General features: G+C 52.0%; 6 protein-coding genes across 6 annotated transcripts; 3 read left to right on the top strand and 3 right to left on the bottom strand.

Annotated features, from left to right (window-relative positions):
- Nucleotides 1–4504: 4504 nt before the first annotated feature.
- Nucleotides 4505–6183, bottom strand: LOC9646792. Its single transcript, XM_024663813.1, has 2 exons — nt 5147–6183; nt 4505–5097 (listed from the first exon to the last, which is right to left on the bottom strand). Exons 1-2 carry the CDS (start codon nt 6173–6175, stop codon nt 4570–4572), a joined length of 1557 nt encoding a protein of 518 aa, XP_024519581.1. The 5' UTR covers nt 6176–6183; the 3' UTR covers nt 4505–4569.
- A 41-nt stretch (nt 6184–6224) lies between these two features.
- Nucleotides 6225–9349, top strand: LOC9646791 (golgin candidate 5). Its single transcript, XM_024663812.1, has 17 exons — nt 6225–6598; nt 6648–6728; nt 6782–6844; nt 6924–7038; nt 7089–7150; nt 7212–7259; nt 7308–7592; nt 7656–7715; nt 7777–7860; nt 7934–7999; nt 8056–8154; nt 8213–8431; nt 8482–8790; nt 8834–8893; nt 8946–9059; nt 9114–9188; nt 9245–9349. Exons 1-17 carry the CDS (start codon nt 6278–6280, stop codon nt 9284–9286), a joined length of 2103 nt encoding a protein of 700 aa, XP_024519580.1. The 5' UTR covers nt 6225–6277; the 3' UTR covers nt 9287–9349.
- Nucleotides 9339–10528, top strand: LOC9646776 (peptidyl-prolyl cis-trans isomerase). Its single transcript, XM_002990023.2, has 6 exons — nt 9339–9600; nt 9657–9807; nt 9861–9949; nt 10005–10059; nt 10113–10198; nt 10255–10528. Exons 1-6 carry the CDS (start codon nt 9403–9405, stop codon nt 10396–10398), a joined length of 723 nt encoding a protein of 240 aa, XP_002990069.2. The 5' UTR covers nt 9339–9402; the 3' UTR covers nt 10399–10528.
- Nucleotides 10478–13985, bottom strand: LOC9646775 (caldesmon). Its single transcript, XM_024663833.1, has 3 exons — nt 13814–13985; nt 12290–13764; nt 10478–12235 (listed from the first exon to the last, which is right to left on the bottom strand). The coding sequence occupies exons 1-3, from the start codon at nt 13983–13985 to the stop codon at nt 10478–10480; spliced, it is 3405 nt and encodes a 1134-aa protein (XP_024519601.1).
- A 71-nt stretch (nt 13986–14056) lies between these two features.
- LOC9646790 (mitochondrial dicarboxylate/tricarboxylate transporter DTC) lies at nt 14057–15484 on the bottom strand. Its single transcript, XM_024663815.1, has 6 exons — nt 15305–15484; nt 15165–15248; nt 15033–15094; nt 14620–14978; nt 14337–14551; nt 14057–14283 (listed from the first exon to the last, which is right to left on the bottom strand). The coding sequence occupies exons 1-6, from the start codon at nt 15437–15439 to the stop codon at nt 14227–14229; spliced, it is 912 nt and encodes a 303-aa protein (XP_024519583.1). The 5' UTR covers nt 15440–15484; the 3' UTR covers nt 14057–14226.
- LOC9646789 (chaperone protein dnaJ 15) lies at nt 15475–17340 on the top strand. Its single transcript, XM_002990022.2, has 11 exons — nt 15475–15674; nt 15730–15853; nt 15905–15987; nt 16034–16145; nt 16203–16307; nt 16366–16416; nt 16483–16572; nt 16633–16741; nt 16794–16942; nt 16988–17041; nt 17102–17340. The coding sequence occupies exons 1-11, from the start codon at nt 15556–15558 to the stop codon at nt 17264–17266; spliced, it is 1161 nt and encodes a 386-aa protein (XP_002990068.1). The 5' UTR covers nt 15475–15555; the 3' UTR covers nt 17267–17340.
- Nucleotides 17341–17342: the final 2 nt, after the last annotated feature.

Below are 17342 nucleotides of genomic sequence, written 5' to 3'. Positions count from 1 at the left end.
AACTCACCTCACCCCTTGAGGAACAAACGCTTTGGGCTTTCACCCTAAGCCTCCCTTAATACCAGGAGTTAGTCTCTAGGACAAGCTCAAAACTTATTAAATATGAATGTCCTTAGATTGCAAATTTGGACATACGACGAACACCATTGTGTTTAGGTTAATCTTTACATTTCGTAGATATGCCAAATGAGTGAATCTAGACACTTTCCATATATAGCATTTGGGACAAAAATGAGACTAACACAAAGGGCATGATAACAAGGGTGTTTGGTAGACATGGTAAGCTATCATCTAGTGATATTGAGGGACTAATCTCAATACGTGAGGGTTTTTGTCACTAGCCAGTGCAAGATATAACGAGATGGGAACTCCTTACCAGGCTAAGTATATTTAGCTAATAACACGTGGGAATTCCATCCTTATGTTCATCCGATTTAAGTACACTCAAAATGCACAATGACTTCATTAGCACAAAAGGGACTGATAAAGGGTCCAACAATACTGACCTCATACCGTTGTGGCAATAAGGAAAGAGTGTCTGTAAGGATTAGCCAACAAATAACTTTCGATACCCAAAATCACATTCGCGACAAGTAGTGCCCCACTTGAGTACCTTGTGGCTCATTGGTTCTCGCCTTTCCTAGAGGCTTGGGCCTTCCCTTTGGGATGGAAGTGGGGGAGTAGGGGTACCCATACTAGGCCATTAGGCCACGGTATTTCCCCCCAACATCCCGAAGTAAGTGTTGCATCTAAGGCTTAAGATGTAGAGGGTCCTATGATCAAGTCTTGTTGTACCAAGGGATGTTTGGAATCTGAAGGCTTAGTGTGTTTGGCTACTTGTTCCTGCAGGGAGTGTAGCCAAACCTTAATGTGAGACACAAAATCCCTAGGCCCCAAAATGGAGCCAAAAGGGTGGCACGTAGTAGTGGCTGAAGCGAAAGCCAAACAAACGTAACATGTTTGGACTAAAAGTGTAAGTAACCAAAAGGAACGACTCAAGAAACGATCTATGGGGTTCAAATATAGAGGGAAAGGGCCCATGAACAAGAATGCACCTCCTTTTCCAATCGATTAAGGGTCTTGGGATACTTGGGGTTAAGCGTCCTTGGGTTTGAATAGTACTGGGCTAGGTGACCTCCCGGGATGTCCAAACTCAGGAGCTTACAAAAAGCTCCGACTTGAAAGGTTGAGAGTGGGAATGGAACTCCCAACGAAGTGCTCAAGGAACAAGCGCAAAGCAAGCAATATGTGAGTCTCTAGAAAAAAGACACAAGAGGAGTCCGAAACCCTAGGGGGTTTAGTGCGCTCCAAAAGTATAGTAAGGGGAGGGACCCTAGAGGGTTTGGTAAGCTCCAAAAGTATAGTAGGGGGAGGACTCCAATGGAGCCAATTTGGCCAGGAAAGGCTAGCTTGTCCTAGAAAGACTGTACTCACTATTTGCTATCTGCTTGGATACCTGGTGTGGCTTAACGGAACCTCGCTCTAAGCCTATGGCTAGAGCACCCAAAGGTGGAAGGCGGGGAGAGTACCCATGAGGCTCATGTAGGGCCACGGTGTTCCGAAATGTTGTCCCAAAGGCCCAGACTGGGGAAAGGAAGAGGAATAGTCCTCTGGTGTAGTGACCAAAGATACAGTCGGGTGGTGAGGAAGTCCCAGAGGACCGTGGGACTTAGTGGTCAGGCCTGTGGGCCTCAATCCAGTGGTAGTGTTGGCGAACACAACCATGGGCAGAAAGGGACTTGGTGGGGACCAGAAAAGGGATATTGGGGAAGGTTATTCCCCATGTCTGTGGGCATCCTAAGGATGCTAAGGAGTGGATCTGGGATGATCACTCATGGATGGATGGCTCAGTCTTTGAGAGACGGGATTGTGATGTAAGTAATGTTAGACCACCGGTGTGACCAAGGTGAATAGGCATGGCCTTTGCGTAACGGGTTGATATTTGGTGGTACATTGGGGTGTCGGTCATAGGATCGGACACATGGAGCACTTAGACCAAGTGCAATGGTTAAGTGGCATGGATGCTATTCTTGGGGTTAGTAAGTCCCTAAGTCCAAAATAGGATTTACAGAGGTTGTCAGTGAAACTCTTCCAAGTGGTCGGAGGGGTGTTTAAGTGACTAAAGTTGAATGGAAAATTTAATCGCTTACACTTAAGTCTAGTCTAACCCGGGGAGGGGGATTGAGGGAGATTTAGGAATCTGTGAATGGATGGGTAACACTCTGTTGCTCGTGCAGTGAGTAGCTAAAACCAAGTAGGACCAAGTAAGAGCTAGTACAATAGGCAGGAACCTTGGCGAAGGAATTTAGCTAAGGCCAAGGTAGTGTTGGTCGAATAGACAAGGTAAGCTAACAAATTGGAAGGGAAAAATTTATGGCTTACACATACTTAAATTGGGAACATTGACCATTCAATCTCCCAGAGGAGCTAGAGCTAACTCTTGAACACTTCACCAAGTTACCCCACTTGTCCATTCATATTCACTTTAGCTTTGGACACCTCCATAGTTATATCATTATCCACCATATGGGTATAACCTTCTTTAGACACACTAGCCTTTCCTGGCTAAATTGGTTCTATCATAGGGATTCACCAAACTACCTTGGGGGACAATCACTTTAAGTTTTCACCCTTAGGCTCAGGTTCAGACTTAGACTTGGTCTTGGCCCTGGTCTTGGTCTCGAACTTGGTCTCGGTCTCAATCTCGGACACAATCTTGGTCTCAATCTTGGACATGGTCTCGAATTCCATCTTGGACTCTATCTTGGACTCTATCTCAGACTCCATTTTAGGTTCCATCTTGAATTCCATCTTAAATTTTGTTTTGACATTTTCATGTGTCATAACACTTGCCATGTGTCAATCCCTCATGTGTCCCTTTTTAGAGACTTGTTTAAACATATCCAATCCAAACATATTATGCTCATTAGATTCTCAATTTGGCCACTACCAAATGGCACCCTTTCAACCCCATTTTGGGGCTTAAAGATTTGTGTGTTACATCTACCCACTACCCACTATCGCCGCCCCCCCCCCCCCACCCAAATATGAAAGCTCACTGTAAGCTTTTTAGGATAAATTTGAAAATTTATTAAATATGGAATGGCACTAGATGGCAAATTTAAATGTGGAAATAATATTGTTGTATTCAAAAAAATCTCTACATTCTATAAATATTCCTAACTAATGTATCTTAATACTTTTAATAAATAGCTAATGGGATAAAAATGGGAATAACACATAAGGCATGATAACAAGAGTGTTTAGGTAATATGGTAAATTCAAGAATATTGAGGGATTAAGCTCAATGTCATGGGGGTTCCTAACACTGGCAAGTGCAAATTAACAAATGAATTTTTCTAATTAGATCAGATATTCTTAATTAATACCACTTAGGAATTCTATCCTTATGGTCTTAAAGTCAAGTGCATATATAAAAACTAGTTTCTTAACTAGTTTTGGGAAAGACTGATCAAAAGAACCAATAATACCAATATCCTACATAAAAAAAAATATTCAAAAGGACTTGCTAATAAGTAAGTTTCAATACCCATAGTCATTTTTACAATAGTCTACTAGACACTCTATAATCTTATTAACTATTTATGGAAAGTATCTAAATTTATTAGTGAAATATATAAAGAGTATTCTGGGCTAAATATAGGAAGTTGGTACTCCTCATTCTATAATTCTTTAACACAATAGACTTAAAGTTTAGCTCTAAATTCAAATGCATTACATTAAAGGTTGCCATTGCTATCATGGTCTTTATAGTCTTCCAAAGCAAGGGAGCCACAGTTGTAACCACATTGTGGCCCAGTCTGGTCTCCCTTGATGTGCCAAGAACAAGTATTGCAGTTGAACCAAGGCCAATGACAATCTCCACTAGGTCAAAATGATCATACTTGTTAGCTTATCTTCAAAGTTTCTTATTGTGTGCCTCCCATATCACTTGAACACCCAAAGGCCCACCACAGGGCCTAATGTTCCTCCCCAATCTGACTCCAAACAGGTTCTCTGATTTCAGGCTCTTGACAATCCCAACAGACCATGTACCTCAACCATTTCAGCCCCAGTACCTGATCCGTGCTAGGGCTGGAAAAAACTCAAGATGGAGCTCAGAAGTATAGTTAACAATTTTATGTTGGAAAGCATGTTTTCTATATGAAGGACCTTAAGAATGAACTTAGGCAAACAAAAACATAGTAAAACTGTAAACTCTTGAAATCTTTAGAAGAACAAGACCTAGATAGTTCTTTATCCACTGGAAACACCATTTCTTACAAAAACTCTGCATAAATAACACAAGAGTAGCACCTGTTTGAGACTCGCGTAACTTGTGCTTGCCTCAGATACTATGGAAAAGCAACAGCAGTAAAGAATAAGACCAGCTAGAATACCCGCGAGACCAGCTAGGCTGCATTCTTTTGGTGAGAGAAGTCCATTTCATCATTCTCACCACACAATGCCGTATGCAATAATACATGGGATATTAGGCTGTCAATTAAGCCAACCGTTTGGATAGAAAACTCGAGAGCTCATTAGTCATGCATTTTCCGCAGAAATTACTCAATTTTCTTTGAGCTGTGACTTTTCAAATAGGAACTTTCGAAAACAAGATTGGATCACAGCCGCTGCCTGGTTCTCTTTCTGGATCTTCAAGACTTGGTATCTCAAGCCAAGCACAACAATCACTGTGACCTTGCCAGACACTGACTTGTTGCTCGGATGCCAAACTCTGAAGCAGCCTGAAAACTTGACAATCCCGTGCCTTGAAGTTCGTTCCGTCCATGAGCCCAAAGAGTATGGGACCTTGAGCATTCCGAGCAAGCCCTCCAGTCCACCCTCTCCCAGCCCCTCATACGCTCGCAAGCTGTCCCATGCTTCCAAGAATATCAGGCATTCCTCGCTTGGGCTCGGTTGCAATACAGCATCCAAAAACTTCTGGCGGTACCTGTTCTTCCGTGACAACCTGATACTCGCGAAAGCAACTCTACAACCTGACTTGACAACCAAGAGCATGGTTTGGGATCTTGCGGATTGCACTCTGGTAAACTCCGCCGCCAAGTTGTGCAAGTTAAGATAAATCCAAGGTTCCTGAGCAAAGCAAAAGGAAATGAGCTCACCCAAACCAGACCTGAGATACCTGTTCATCCCCTGCGTGGATGTAGCAACTCGTCTTCTTCGGAGCAGCACCCACGCTTGATTCACGGACGAGCACCATCCCAATGTCGACAGTTGCAATGGCTCTTCCTTCCAAGTCGATGTTGCTCTTGGAACTTCTAAGGCTCGTCACGGGCTCGACGGAACTAGCTTTGGTCTTGAACCGCGTTGGCTTGATTACAGCAGGATGCACATCATCTTTTATGCTTTTGCCAGCAGCTAGTACCAAGCTAGTCTGCAAACCTCCCACTTGTATGGCGTTGTTCAAGGACACATAGCCATAACACTCTAATGCTTCACCGGATTGCCACCTGAGGTAAAGAGTTGTCTTGACGGGTTGAGCACACCACTCCTGTTGAGCTCTCATGGATGTCAGTTTCCAAAACAGCTGCGACCTGTACTCAAAGAGTAGCATTCTCTTTTGGACTGTGACCGGGGTGACTGAAATTCGCTGCTCAGGGCAAAGCTTGAGACCCTGGGCGTCAAACACAGCAGGGAAGAAGAGCGTCAGGAGGCACGTACAAGATGATAGCATTGAAATTGTGCTGCCAAAGTGGCACAGGATGCTTGGCTTGATCTTGGTCAGGTCTTCCACTGTCTCGTCCAAGAGCACCACCTTTCCAATTGTCACGAGCAAGCACAGTCCATCGTTTCGGGGATCTATCTCAGTCGTCCCCGTCGTCGACCTTGTTGTTGCTGTTGTTGTTGTTGATTCTCTAGAAAAGAAGAGCTCCTGCAAAAGAGCTGCCTCCTCCTCAGCTTCTTTTTCGTCGTCATTCCCGAGACCGAGTGACGCTTCCACAAGTCGAGAATTATCATCGCCCGCACCAGCGCCAGCAAGAATGAGGTCCACCTCCAAGCTTGCATCCTTCTGGGAAGACCTCTCGATCGACTTAACGGACTCACGATGCCGGCTGGAGGACTCGGCGAGCTTGTCACGGAAAGCTTGAGCCCGAAGGATGAGCTTGGTGAGCGGATCACCATCGTCCCTGTGAGGATCTTGCGCGGGCATTGGGCTTCTTGCTGTGGCGTCTTCTTGCCCAAATATGTTAGGGCTCGATCAGCCGCAGTGATCTGCAACCAGATAAAATGCCGCGCTCAAACGTTTTAGGGCATGGCGTGGTGGAACTTGAGCAGCGACATTGCTGGGGCAGTCACCAAAATCAGCGAGGGCGTCAAGACCATCGAAAGGAATTTCGACTCGGCACTGGGATTGGAAGGTAGCGCTGGCAGCAACAAAGCAGAGGAGGTGACGCCGCCTGCTCCAGCCCCAGATCCGGAGCTGCCCAGATCGCCACGGACCAATGACGCGCTGGACCCAGGTGAGAGTGAGATCGTCCAGACGCAGGATGCAGCGGCGGCGGCGGCGGCGGCGGAGGAGGAGGAGGACGACAAGCAACCCAGCAGTGAGGCCCAGTTAACTCATGAGGAGGAGGTATGGACTCGGTGTGTGTGGTGCACCAGTTATACTCGGCTGTGTGTAGGTGCTCGACGAGGCCCACCAGATCTCACGGCTCATCGAGGAGAAGGAGCAGCTCAGGCGCTCCCTGGAGGAGGCCAGCAAGGTGAGAGTATCTCACTGCTTCGTCCTTGCACTCACGCCGCTCCTTTGTCACAGAAACGAAGCAGCCAAGTGGAACTGGAGGCGCTCAAGCAGGAGCTAGGCGCTGCCGAGCGCAAAGTCAGCACACCCTCTCTCTCCCTCTCTCTCTCTCGTTTAGATTTGGACGCTCTTCACTCATTTGGCAATGCGCGAGCAGGTGTACGCCCTGACCAAGGAACGTGACATGCTGCGTAGAGAAGTGAATCGAAAGTCCGACTCCACGGCCCTGCTCAAGGAGAAGGACGATATCATTAAACAGGTCATGGCCGAAGGTAACCAGTGCCCCCCCTCTCCTCTCCTAACACCCGCTGCTGTTTGTCAGGTGAAGAGCTCTCAAAGAAGCAAGCTTCTCAGGAGGCTGCAATCCGGAAGTTACGGTCCCAGGTGAAACATCAGAGTGTGCTGGTGTGTTAAACGTTTGAGATGGTGATGGCGGGATTTACAGGTTCGGGAGCTGGAAGAAGAGAAGCAGCGGCTCCATTCCAAGCTACAGGTACGCCTGTTGTTCTCTCTTTTCGTTTCTCACCCTGCTACTGGACAGGTTGAAGAAGCCAAAGTAGAGAGCATGAGGAAAGATAAAGCCGCCACGGAGAAAGCGCTGCAGGAGACGCTTGACAAGGGGCATGCGGATCTCGCAGCCCAGAGGGAATTCTATACCAAGATGGTGAACGAAGCAAGGGAAAGTGAGGCACGCGCGGAATCTCGTGCGAGCAGCCAGGCCAAAGCGGACCTGGACCAGCGGCTGCATCAGGCTGCTCAGAGGGAGAGCGCTCTTGTGCAATCGCTCGAGGAGCTCCGCCAGGGCCTAAGTCGAGCAGAACAAGTGGTGAGGCTCCGAGACATGATGTGCTCCATCTACGTTACAACTTATAGCTGGCTCGTTGTATAGGCAGCGTACCGGGAGGATGTGCTGAGGAAAGACATTGAAAGCCTCGAGAGGCGCTGCCAGGTTTGTCTGAAAGCTTTGGCGAGGGAGCACTTGCATACGCGCGTCAGGGGTGTATGTACAGGATGCAGAAACGCGGTATGATGATCTTGTTGCGCGGGTTCCCGAGTCCACGAGGCCTTTGCTCCGTCAAATAGAGGCAATGCAGGTGAGTGAGCCGTCTCTCTCCATATATATAGCCGCTGTCCATGTTCTCAAACTGCCTGCTCTCTGCTCAACAGGAGTCATCGGCTATGAGGGCGGAAGCTTGGAGTGGTGCAGAACGAGCTCTCAACTCTCGCTTGCAGGTGTGGCGCGTGTGTGTGCCCCTGATGATGAAGTTGTTCACTCACAACACATGCAGGAGGCTGACGCAAAGGCAGCAGCTGCAACGGAACGGGAGAGAGCTACAAACGAGCGCTTGTCACAGACGTTGTCACGGCTGGCGGTCATGGAAGCTCAGGTAGTGTTAATCTCCTTTGGTGTAGTTGCGGCAACTCAAGTACCTTGAGGCAACGCAGGTGTCGTGTGTCAAGGCCGAGCTGTCTCAAGTGACGCGCTCGCTTGAAGCGGAGCGGGCAAGAGCATCTGAGACCCGGCAGGAGTTGTTAGCTGCACTGGAATCGGCTGCATCACACGAAGGGCGAGCCAAAGTTTTGCACGAGGAATTGATTGATGTCAAGGAGAAGTATGCACAAGTCCTTGGCCAGGAGAGGTCCCGAAGGCTAGCACTGGAGCAGGCACGTAGTTGGCGTATCTCGTCCTTTTGACATCCGCTCTGTGAGTGCAGGAGCTCAGCAGAGAGCGAGAAATGCGCGGAGAGGCGGAGGAGCGGGTGCAGCGGGTTGCCGACGACAAGATGAACAGTCGCGCGGCAGCTTCAGGTACACAACAGTGGCGCTTGCCTAGCTTGACGAGCGTCAATGGCATGGAGGAGGGTCACTTCTTGCAGGCGTCGCTAGACTCTTACAAGGCCATGGTGGCGGAGCCGCCGCCTCCTTCGCCACCTCCTGTGAGCAAAGGCAATGTATCGGCGGAGCAGTTTGAGTCGGTGATGCGGCACAAGGAGGGGGAGTTGTCGTCGTACGCGACTCGCCTGGTAAGCAGCGAGGCATCAATCTGTTTGCTATCTGATGTTACAGGCGGAGCTGGAATCAACTCGAGCTGCGCTGGCCGAAGAGCTTGTGAGAAGCACGAGTGAGGTAGGCACAAGCTCGGTCTTGGCATTTCCCAGTCAACGTTGTGCTCTGACAGTGCGAGAAGCTACGGAGTGAAGCGTCAACTTTGCGTGGTCTGCGTGCCGAGTTGGAGGCGTTACGGCGGAGGCATGCTTCTGCCTTGGAGCTCATGGGGGAAAGGGACGAGCAGGTTGGTGTCCACCGGTTTGTTCTCCTCGCTGTCTTGAATATGCCGTGGTCGCAGGTGGAGGAGCTTCGAGCGGATCTTGCGGACGTGAAGCAAATGTACAGAGAACAGATTGATATGCTTGTGAGCCAGGTCAAGGTTTCTTCGTCCGGCTTGTCTGTGTGACTTACTGCAAAATGTGTGTGTAGATGGGGCTGTACCCGCGTAGCGAACGAGCGCTTGTCGTGTAAAAAGCAAAGAGTTGGCATTCTCCATTCTCCACTGCCCTGAAAATAATATCTTGGGGAGCCTGAGATATTTTGTGTGCCTACCTAGGTTTATCAATCAAGCGGCCAAACAGTCGAGCATGGCGGCGGCGAGGGGCAAGTTGTGTGCATCCATGCCCGGTATGGCCGCGGCCGCCTCTCGGCCCACCTTGGCATGGCTGCGCTCCTCCTCCTTTGTGTCGCCGTCGCAGCAGCTGCTGCCCAAGGCGATGAGAGCTTCACCCTCGCCAGTTGCCGTGATGAGCCGGAGCCGCCCTTTTGCAACCCAGGCCGCTGTTGTAAGTCTTAGAATGCCGGCCATGGAGAGCTTGTGTGACGATTTGTGTCTTGGCAGAGCGTGGAGCCGTCGACGCTACAAGCTAAAGTCACCAGGAAGTGCTACTTTGACATGAAGATCGGCAACGAGCCGGTGGGTCGCATCGTGATTGGTTTGTACGGGGACGACGTCCCCAGGACCGTGGAGAACTTCCGAGCCTTGTGCGCTGGTGACAAGAGATCGAGGCTTCCCTTCTGCTCTTGACCGCTCTCTTTGTTTCAGGTGACAAGGGGTATGGCTACAAGGGCTCTGCTTTCCACAGGGTGATTAAGAACTTTATGATCCAAGGCGGAGATTTCGATAGATGTGATGTAAGGAGGAGATAGACGTTGCTGGTTGTTAAGGCAAGAGCTTGTTTGTTTGCAGGGGACTGGTGGACGGAGCATCTATGGTGGAAAGTTTGAAGACGAGAATTTCAAGCGTAAGTACTGAAGCTGTGTACCTCTCGACTCACGCTTGCTTTTTTGCTTACAGTGACTCACACTGGGCCAGGAGTTCTGAGCATGGCTAACGCCGGGCCCAATACCAACGGGAGCCAGTTCTTCCTCTGCACTGTCAAGGTGACTATCTGGTGCTCTTGTTCCATCTGTATGTGACTGAAAAGCGAGCTGCGCAGACGGACTGGCTGGACAAGAAGCACGTCGTTTTTGGTCATGTTCTCGAAGGCATGGACGTGGTCAAGATGATCGAAACCCAGCCCACGGATCGTGACGACCGCCCCAAAAAGGCATGCGTCATTGTCGATTGTGGAGAGCTGTGACTCTAGGTTTGCCAAGTTTTGGAATGAGTTAAGTTTTTGTCAACGACAAGGCTTTGCAAGAAACAATGTCTTTTGTTTTCTATGTGGGAACTTTGTCTCTCAACAAAATGGTGATCCTGTTGAATGCAAACAGAGCGCCGAAACAGAGCAAGAGGACTTGATCGAAGGCCAGCAAGCCTCGCCGCCAAACCTTATCACGGTAGCGCAGCACCTCCTCCGACAGCTCGAGGTCTTTGACTTGTTTCTTAAGATTGGCAATGAAATCTTCACAGCTCCTAAGCTTGGTGGCTGCAGCATGTGGGTGTTGCTCCTGTTCCACTACCAGCATCCCCCCCTTGTCCTCCTCCAGTGTCAACATGGATGCCGTCAACTTGACACATTCATCACTAGCACCACTATTCCAGGTTGACGTTGACATACCGGCATCATCCGGGTCGCTCTGTCTCACACTCGGCACACAAGACACGCCCTTATCGCCCTCACACTCGTCCAGCCTCTTGGCAAAGCGCTCCAGTAACGCCGTCAGCTCCACCACCTTGTGCCCCTGGCAGGCCGACACCTGACACAGCTCATCGTCCCGTTGGTTGGCATTTGCAATCTCCACCTGCGCGTAGCTCAGCAGCGTAGCCAGCTCCCTGTTCCTGGCCTCGGCCTCGCCTCTCTCCCGCCTCTCGTGCGCCAGAGCCTCGGACTTCTCCCCGACCAGCAGCTCCAGCACAAAGACGTGCATGGCCTCAACCGGATCTTCTTCTTGCACCTGGACGCACACGTCCTGGCGCTCGACATCATGCTCGTCGAGTTGTTGCAGGAGGTGCTGGATGTGGGTGGCGCTGCGGCTCTCGAGGTCGAACCTCAGGCTGCGCTCGTGCTTGAGATCCTTGGCCTTGTCCTCTGCCTGCCGCTTGTACTCGAGCAGCTGTATCTCTAGCAGCTTGATCCGGGCGAGGCTGCTGCTGCTGTTGTTCCTGCTGCTCTGGTGCTGCGGCTGATTCCACGACCTCTCGTGCTCCAGCTCTTTGCTAGTCTCGTCCGCCACTCGCCTGAGCCGTGACACGTGCTTCTTGAGCACCGCCACCCTCCCCTCCGCCGCTCGCAACTTCTTGCCCTGCAACTCGCACACCCGCCCCAGCTGTGCCAGCTGCTGCTCCGCCGTCAGGCCTTGCTGCTGCTCCTGCTGCTCCGCTTCGTCACCGCTATCCCTGTCCTGCAATTCGTCCCTCAGCAACCTCGCCAAGTCGCTCACTTTCTTCCTCATTCCAGACACCAACGCTTCGCGCTCGCCAGCGCTCTCGCCGCCGCCATGCTGCTGCTGCTGCTGCTCGTCATCCAGTCCTTTTGCAAGCTTGTCCAGCAAAAAGAGCAGCTTCTCTGACGTCTCAAGCTTGGAATCCTCTCCCATGGTACCTGGGCCGTCCAATCGGCTGAAACGTAAGTCCGGCATGTCCTGGTGACTACATGCGTGCCACTTGGCTTGTTCTCTCGGACGCTGTTGAGCCTCGAGCTCCACCAATAGATCTTTTAGCTCATCCAGCCTCTCGGCCGTAGTGGAGCACAAGACGTGGAGCCTGTGGCACCGACTGTCCGACGACAGCCTACACCCTTGCTCCTTTCTCCAGAAGTCATGCAGCTGCTCATACTTGTGCCTTGACTTCTTGAGGCTGAGCTGAAGCCGTCGGTTTTGCTTGTGCGAGATGGCATCGTAGCTCTGCTGCCGCCAATGATCCTGTTTAGCGTGATCTTCCATATGACACCGGATATCCTTTAACTGGCTCTCAACTTTGCACCGCTGCTTTTTTTCAGCCTTCAACTCGGAGGCCAGGTTCTTGTGCAACACAACCTACAACGTACACTTGTAACTGCATTGTGACAATGGGGGAAGGCAAGTACCAACCTCGATTTCCAGCCTCGCCACTGCCGCCGCCCTCTCTCTAGCTTCATCGCTTCGCTTACTTTGCTCAGCCTCGAGCTCCCTCGTCTTGTCAGCCAGCTGCTTCTTCAACTGCAGCAGCTGGGCCTGCAATCTCTCCACGTCGCTGCTCCCGCTCTCTCTCCTGTGTCGGCTGTGCTGCTGCTGTTCGTGTTGCAACTCCCCGGCGAGCTTCTTGAGAGCATTAACTTGCCTCTTGAGGTTCTCAGCCTTGGCCTCGGCAATGCTCTTGAGCTTGAGTGCTTGCCTGAGCTGGGTGCCGTTGATGGCGATCTCCCTTCCGTAGAATCGGCTGCTACACGCGACAGGCCCGCTAGTTACCGGGACCTGGCGGTTGACATTATCCGTATCCATCTGGTCTTGCGTACTAGCAACGGGGACCTCGTCATCCTCTTGCTGCTGCTGCTGCCTCCGCTTCTGGACAGCCTCCACCACTGCATCAGGATCGTCAGCGCCCTTGGCATCATCGGGCTGTTCCACCACAACCTCAATGTTGTTATCAGCGTCAAGAGCGGCTTTGTGCTGCTCTTGTGCATGTTCCACCTCCACCACCCTTGGCCGCTCTAGCTCAGCTAACAGGTTGGAGATTTTGTTTTCCGCAAGGGCCTGCTCAAACTTGAACTGCCGTGTCCTATCCTCGGCCTCCATGAGAAACGCCCTTACCTCGACAGCATGCCTCTTCTCCAAGTCATATCTCTGGCGCTGCTCCGCACACAGTTGCTGGTCCCTGTCCTCGACAATCTCCTTGAGCCGCAGAACCTCCCTTTGCAGGCTGTTGATGCAGCCCTGCACGCCAGCCGCCGTGCCATTCAGGATGCTCTTGTTGCTCCTCCTCAGCTGACCCGTGCGAACGCCACCCTGAGGCCTCGTGGCGGCAGGAATACCAACCTTGAAAGGGAACTTCACCTCTTGCACCTTCCTGCGCTTGGCCTCGTGCTTGGCAGCCCTGGCCACCCTCGCCCCCATTGCCTTGCGCTTCATCTCCAAGTCATTCCTGCTAATGCTCAGGCACGGGCTCTGATCTCGTCGCTGCTCCCGCTGCTGGACTAGATCCGACAGCTGGATCCTCACCGTTTGGCCGGCAGCCCTGTCCCTGGTAGCCTCCTGGATCACTGTGCGAGCCAACGAGGACAAGCGATTGTCATCGGTGGGATTTTCGGCCTCCTCCCACTGCCGCAACTCCTCAGAAAAGACATCTATCTGCTGGCCTAGCTCTTCAACCTTAACGGACTGGACGGCAAAGAATTTACCCAAGTTCTCCGTGTGCTCCTGGGCAGCCGCTCCCGACGACCGCCGCAAGCTTTCCTGCAGCCAGTTGATCCTCCCTTTCATCTCCTTGACTTGATCCGCGTAGGATGCAATCTGCGTGCCCACGTCCATGCTGCTACGCTGCTGCTGTTGCGTCGCCAACCGGTATCGTGTGGCGATGACTTGCTCGGCTGCATGCACAGGTGTTGCAAATTGCAATCATGCTGTGCACAAGATTACCGTGCTCAAACAGTGGCACTGCGGGTATGTGCAGGTGGTAGTGTGCCGCCACGAGCGGGTGACAGGAAGGGAAGTTAAGCTCGAGCGCGGGTGCCACGTCTCGACTCGGGCTTGGGCTTGATACGAGTGTGTTGCAGTCGTCGCCCATCTCCTCCACCGCTACAAGCACCATTCCTCCCGCCCGGAGTCAATCGACGCATAGCGCGTTTCCCCACATCGCCAGCGTGGCGCGTGGACAAGCAAGCTGCCATGTCATGTCATATTAATCGAAGTCTTATTCTCTTCTAAAATCAAGATAAAATTCGTCCTGGGAACAACTACAGACTTATGGTAAACCCCCTCTGCACCCGCGGTGTTGCCTTGCATTCGTTGTCAGGAATTGCGAACTTGCACCAAAAAACGAAAGAAAAGAATCACAGGCCCACGCGAGTCTCTAACTTTTGTATCTGGTTGAGGAATATCCATGTCATCTGCAATGGTCGCCAGCGGGTGAGTGGAGGGAGAACAAATAGCATATGCCTACCATGACATGGGGCGCGATCCTCACGCAATACGTTCCAAAGCCCGTGTAAAACTTGAGAGGCCCGTGCTTTTTGAACGTCTGGACGGCGCAATCCAAAGAGCCCGAGAAGGGGTACTTGCCATCAGGCCCCGGCTGCATCTTTTGTATTTGCGTCTTAACGTAGTCGAAGGGTAGGCTGCATGCAGAAGCAAAGAAACCCGACACTGCACTCGCGCCTGCGGAAGCAAAAGCAGGTGTTAGAGAAAAGGTGGTGGTGGTGCTGCTGGCTGGCTGGAGCACCAACCTATCACTGTGGGAATCTCGGAGAAGTGGAACGCCTTGAACACTTCGACGCTCTGGTCGTAAGATGCCAGCATTCCCATGTTGAGCGCCATGGCCCTCACAACCGTGGGTCCGGCTCCCTTCCACAGCGCCAGCACGCCCTCGTCTTTGCCAATCCGCGTCAGCGCGTGGAACGCGTTCTTGTAGTGGCGCCGCTGCGCTTCCGGCAGGGTGGAGTCCGCCTGCATCCGGATGAGGGCCAAGTCTGCGGGGCTCCCCACGCACGCACCAATGGCGCCCGCCGTCAACCCGCAAAAGGCCTTTTGGTAGAGCGGCAGGGGCTTGCCGTCGTTGGCGGCGGTGGCCTTGTTCGTCAGCACTCTGCGGGATCGATGACGCATGAGACACCGAGTGCAGCAACGAACTGAGCCTCACCTGAAGGATCCCAGCCGCGCCGTCGTGTATGTCGCCTGCCGCAGCAAGCCCGCCGAGAGGCCCTGCAAGATAAAAGGCAAAAAAGAAAAGAGCATCGTTTGCATTGTTTGCTGCATGGCCAAGACTCCATACCTTGTAAAACGCACCCAGCCCCTCCCGGGCATACAAGCTCTTGGCAACCTGCATCGCACTGCCGTCGCCCAGCTGAATTCTGACCTGCGACAAGGGCACAGACGCGGGTTGATCCATGGATCCATCCAGATCCGGGCTACCTTGATCATGTCAATGGGCTGGATGACGCAAGTGGCACCCATGCCGGCCAGGCCCCCATTCACAAACGGCTTCACGGTCGTCCACACCGCCGACTGGGGCTTCTTCTGCACCGCCATGTCCACCGCCGCTGCCATTGTTCGCCCCTAAACCCTAACACCACGCCCCGATTTTATTTGGCATATGCCCCCCTCCCCCTTTCTTAGGTAACAGGATGACCTCCTCCGCCTCCTCCTCCTCCTCGTAGAAAGTCATGGGCGACGTCAGGCCGGTGGCTTCCCCGGTGCACAGGGACCCGTACGAGGTGCTGGGCGTCCCCCGCGATGCAACGGCGCAGCAGATCAAGAGTGCGTACCGGAAGCTGGCCCTCAGGTACTCTCCTTTCTGGTCTACTTCTTCGAGATCGAGCGAGATCCCCCCAACGCAGATACCATCCCGACAAGAATGCCAACAATCCCCAGGCACCCGATTTGTTCAAGGAGGTTGCGTATGCGTATGGAATTCTGGGCGATCCCGAGAAGCGGAGGAGCTACGACATCGGAGGGTTCCAGGTCCGTAACGCGCTACACTCGTCTGCCGTTTTGATCTCGTCTCCCTCGTAGGCAGTTGATCTCGATGGCCTGGATATGGAGCTGGACCTCTCCAACCTGGGGACAGTCAACACCATGTTCGTTGCATTGTTCAGGTGAGGATAGCAAGCAAGACACCTTTTATACATCTGGTTTCTTCAGCAAGCTGGGCGTGCCGATCAAGACTACCATCTCCGCCCAAGTTTTAGAGGATGCGTTGAATGGGACCGTGACGATCAGGCCTTTGCCTCTCGGCCGGCCTTTCAACGACAAGGTTTGCCTCGCTGTTCGACCGCCTGTGCCTCATCCCGGGCTTGTACCGTCAAAGCAGGTGGAGAAGCAAGGGGCGCATTTCTACGGCGTAACAATCTCGCCGGACCAAGCAGCCGCTGGGGTCGTGGTGCGGGCTACGTCTGTTGCCCAGAGCAAATTCAAGGCAAGCTTAATTCCATCTCTAGTCTCCACCACCCGGCTCTCGTTCTTGTTCTGGCCAGCTACTCTACTTTGAGCAGGAGGAGAATGGAGGCTTGGGTCTGGCAATCCAGGTGAGCCTGACGGCGTGGCCCTCCAGCATAAGCATTGACTGCAGTTGCGTGCCTGTTCGGTTGTAGGAGGACAGCATCAAAACTGGAAAGGTGACATCCGCAGGGCTTTATTTCCTCCACTTCCAAGTGTATCGCCTTGATCCGGCAGTCAACGCGGTGTGTTAAGCAGGCACGGTTTTGGCATTGCACTAAACTCATCCCTCTTTCTCCTCGCAGCTAGCTATGGCAAAAGATCCGGATGCTGCATTCTTTAAAAAGCTCGAGGGACTCCAGCCTTGTGAGATGTCGGAACTGAAACCTGGAACACACATTTTTGCCGTCTATGGTATGCCTTTAGCTTTGCTCTTGTGGGTGACGGCAATGCTCTCTCGATCTAGGTGACAATTTTTTCAAGGCCGCGTCATATACCATTGAGGCGTGCTGCGTGGACGCCTGCCAAAAGAGTGCCGAGAGGCTGAGAGACGTCGAGGGACAAATACTAGCCAAGCGTGCGGAACTGAAGCAGTTTGAAACCGAGTACCGCGAGGTAATTAATCCGGTTTCTCCTCTCGCTCTCTCACTCTCTCCCCAGGTGCTTGCCCGTTTTGCTGCAGTGACGAAGAAGTATTCCGAGGAGAAAGTGGCTGTAAGTTGGCGTATTTTTACTGGGCTGTGTGGGCTTGACTGACGCGGCTGATTGATCAAGGTTGACGAGCTATTGAAGCTGAGGGAGTCGATCCAAGATTCTTTTGGCACAGCCAAGAAGGCAGAGGACGAGGAGCAAGCAGCGGCAGCGGCAGCGGCGGAGGATGGGCACGACAAGTCGAGCAAGAAGAGATGGTTCAACTTCCGAGCAGACACGCGCATGTAAAGATTCTATTATAACTCGCTCTATAACACTTGAAGGGAATATTAAAACCGGTTCACGGTTAGTAGTTTGTGGCAGA

Source organism: Selaginella moellendorffii, unplaced genomic scaffold (genome assembly GCF_000143415.4).
Source record: "Selaginella moellendorffii unplaced genomic scaffold, v1.0 SELMOscaffold_103, whole genome shotgun sequence".
Taxonomy (NCBI): domain Eukaryota; kingdom Viridiplantae; phylum Streptophyta; class Lycopodiopsida; order Selaginellales; family Selaginellaceae; genus Selaginella; species Selaginella moellendorffii.
Note: the sequence above shows the minus strand (reverse complement) of the source record. Positions and strands in the feature narration are given on the sequence as shown.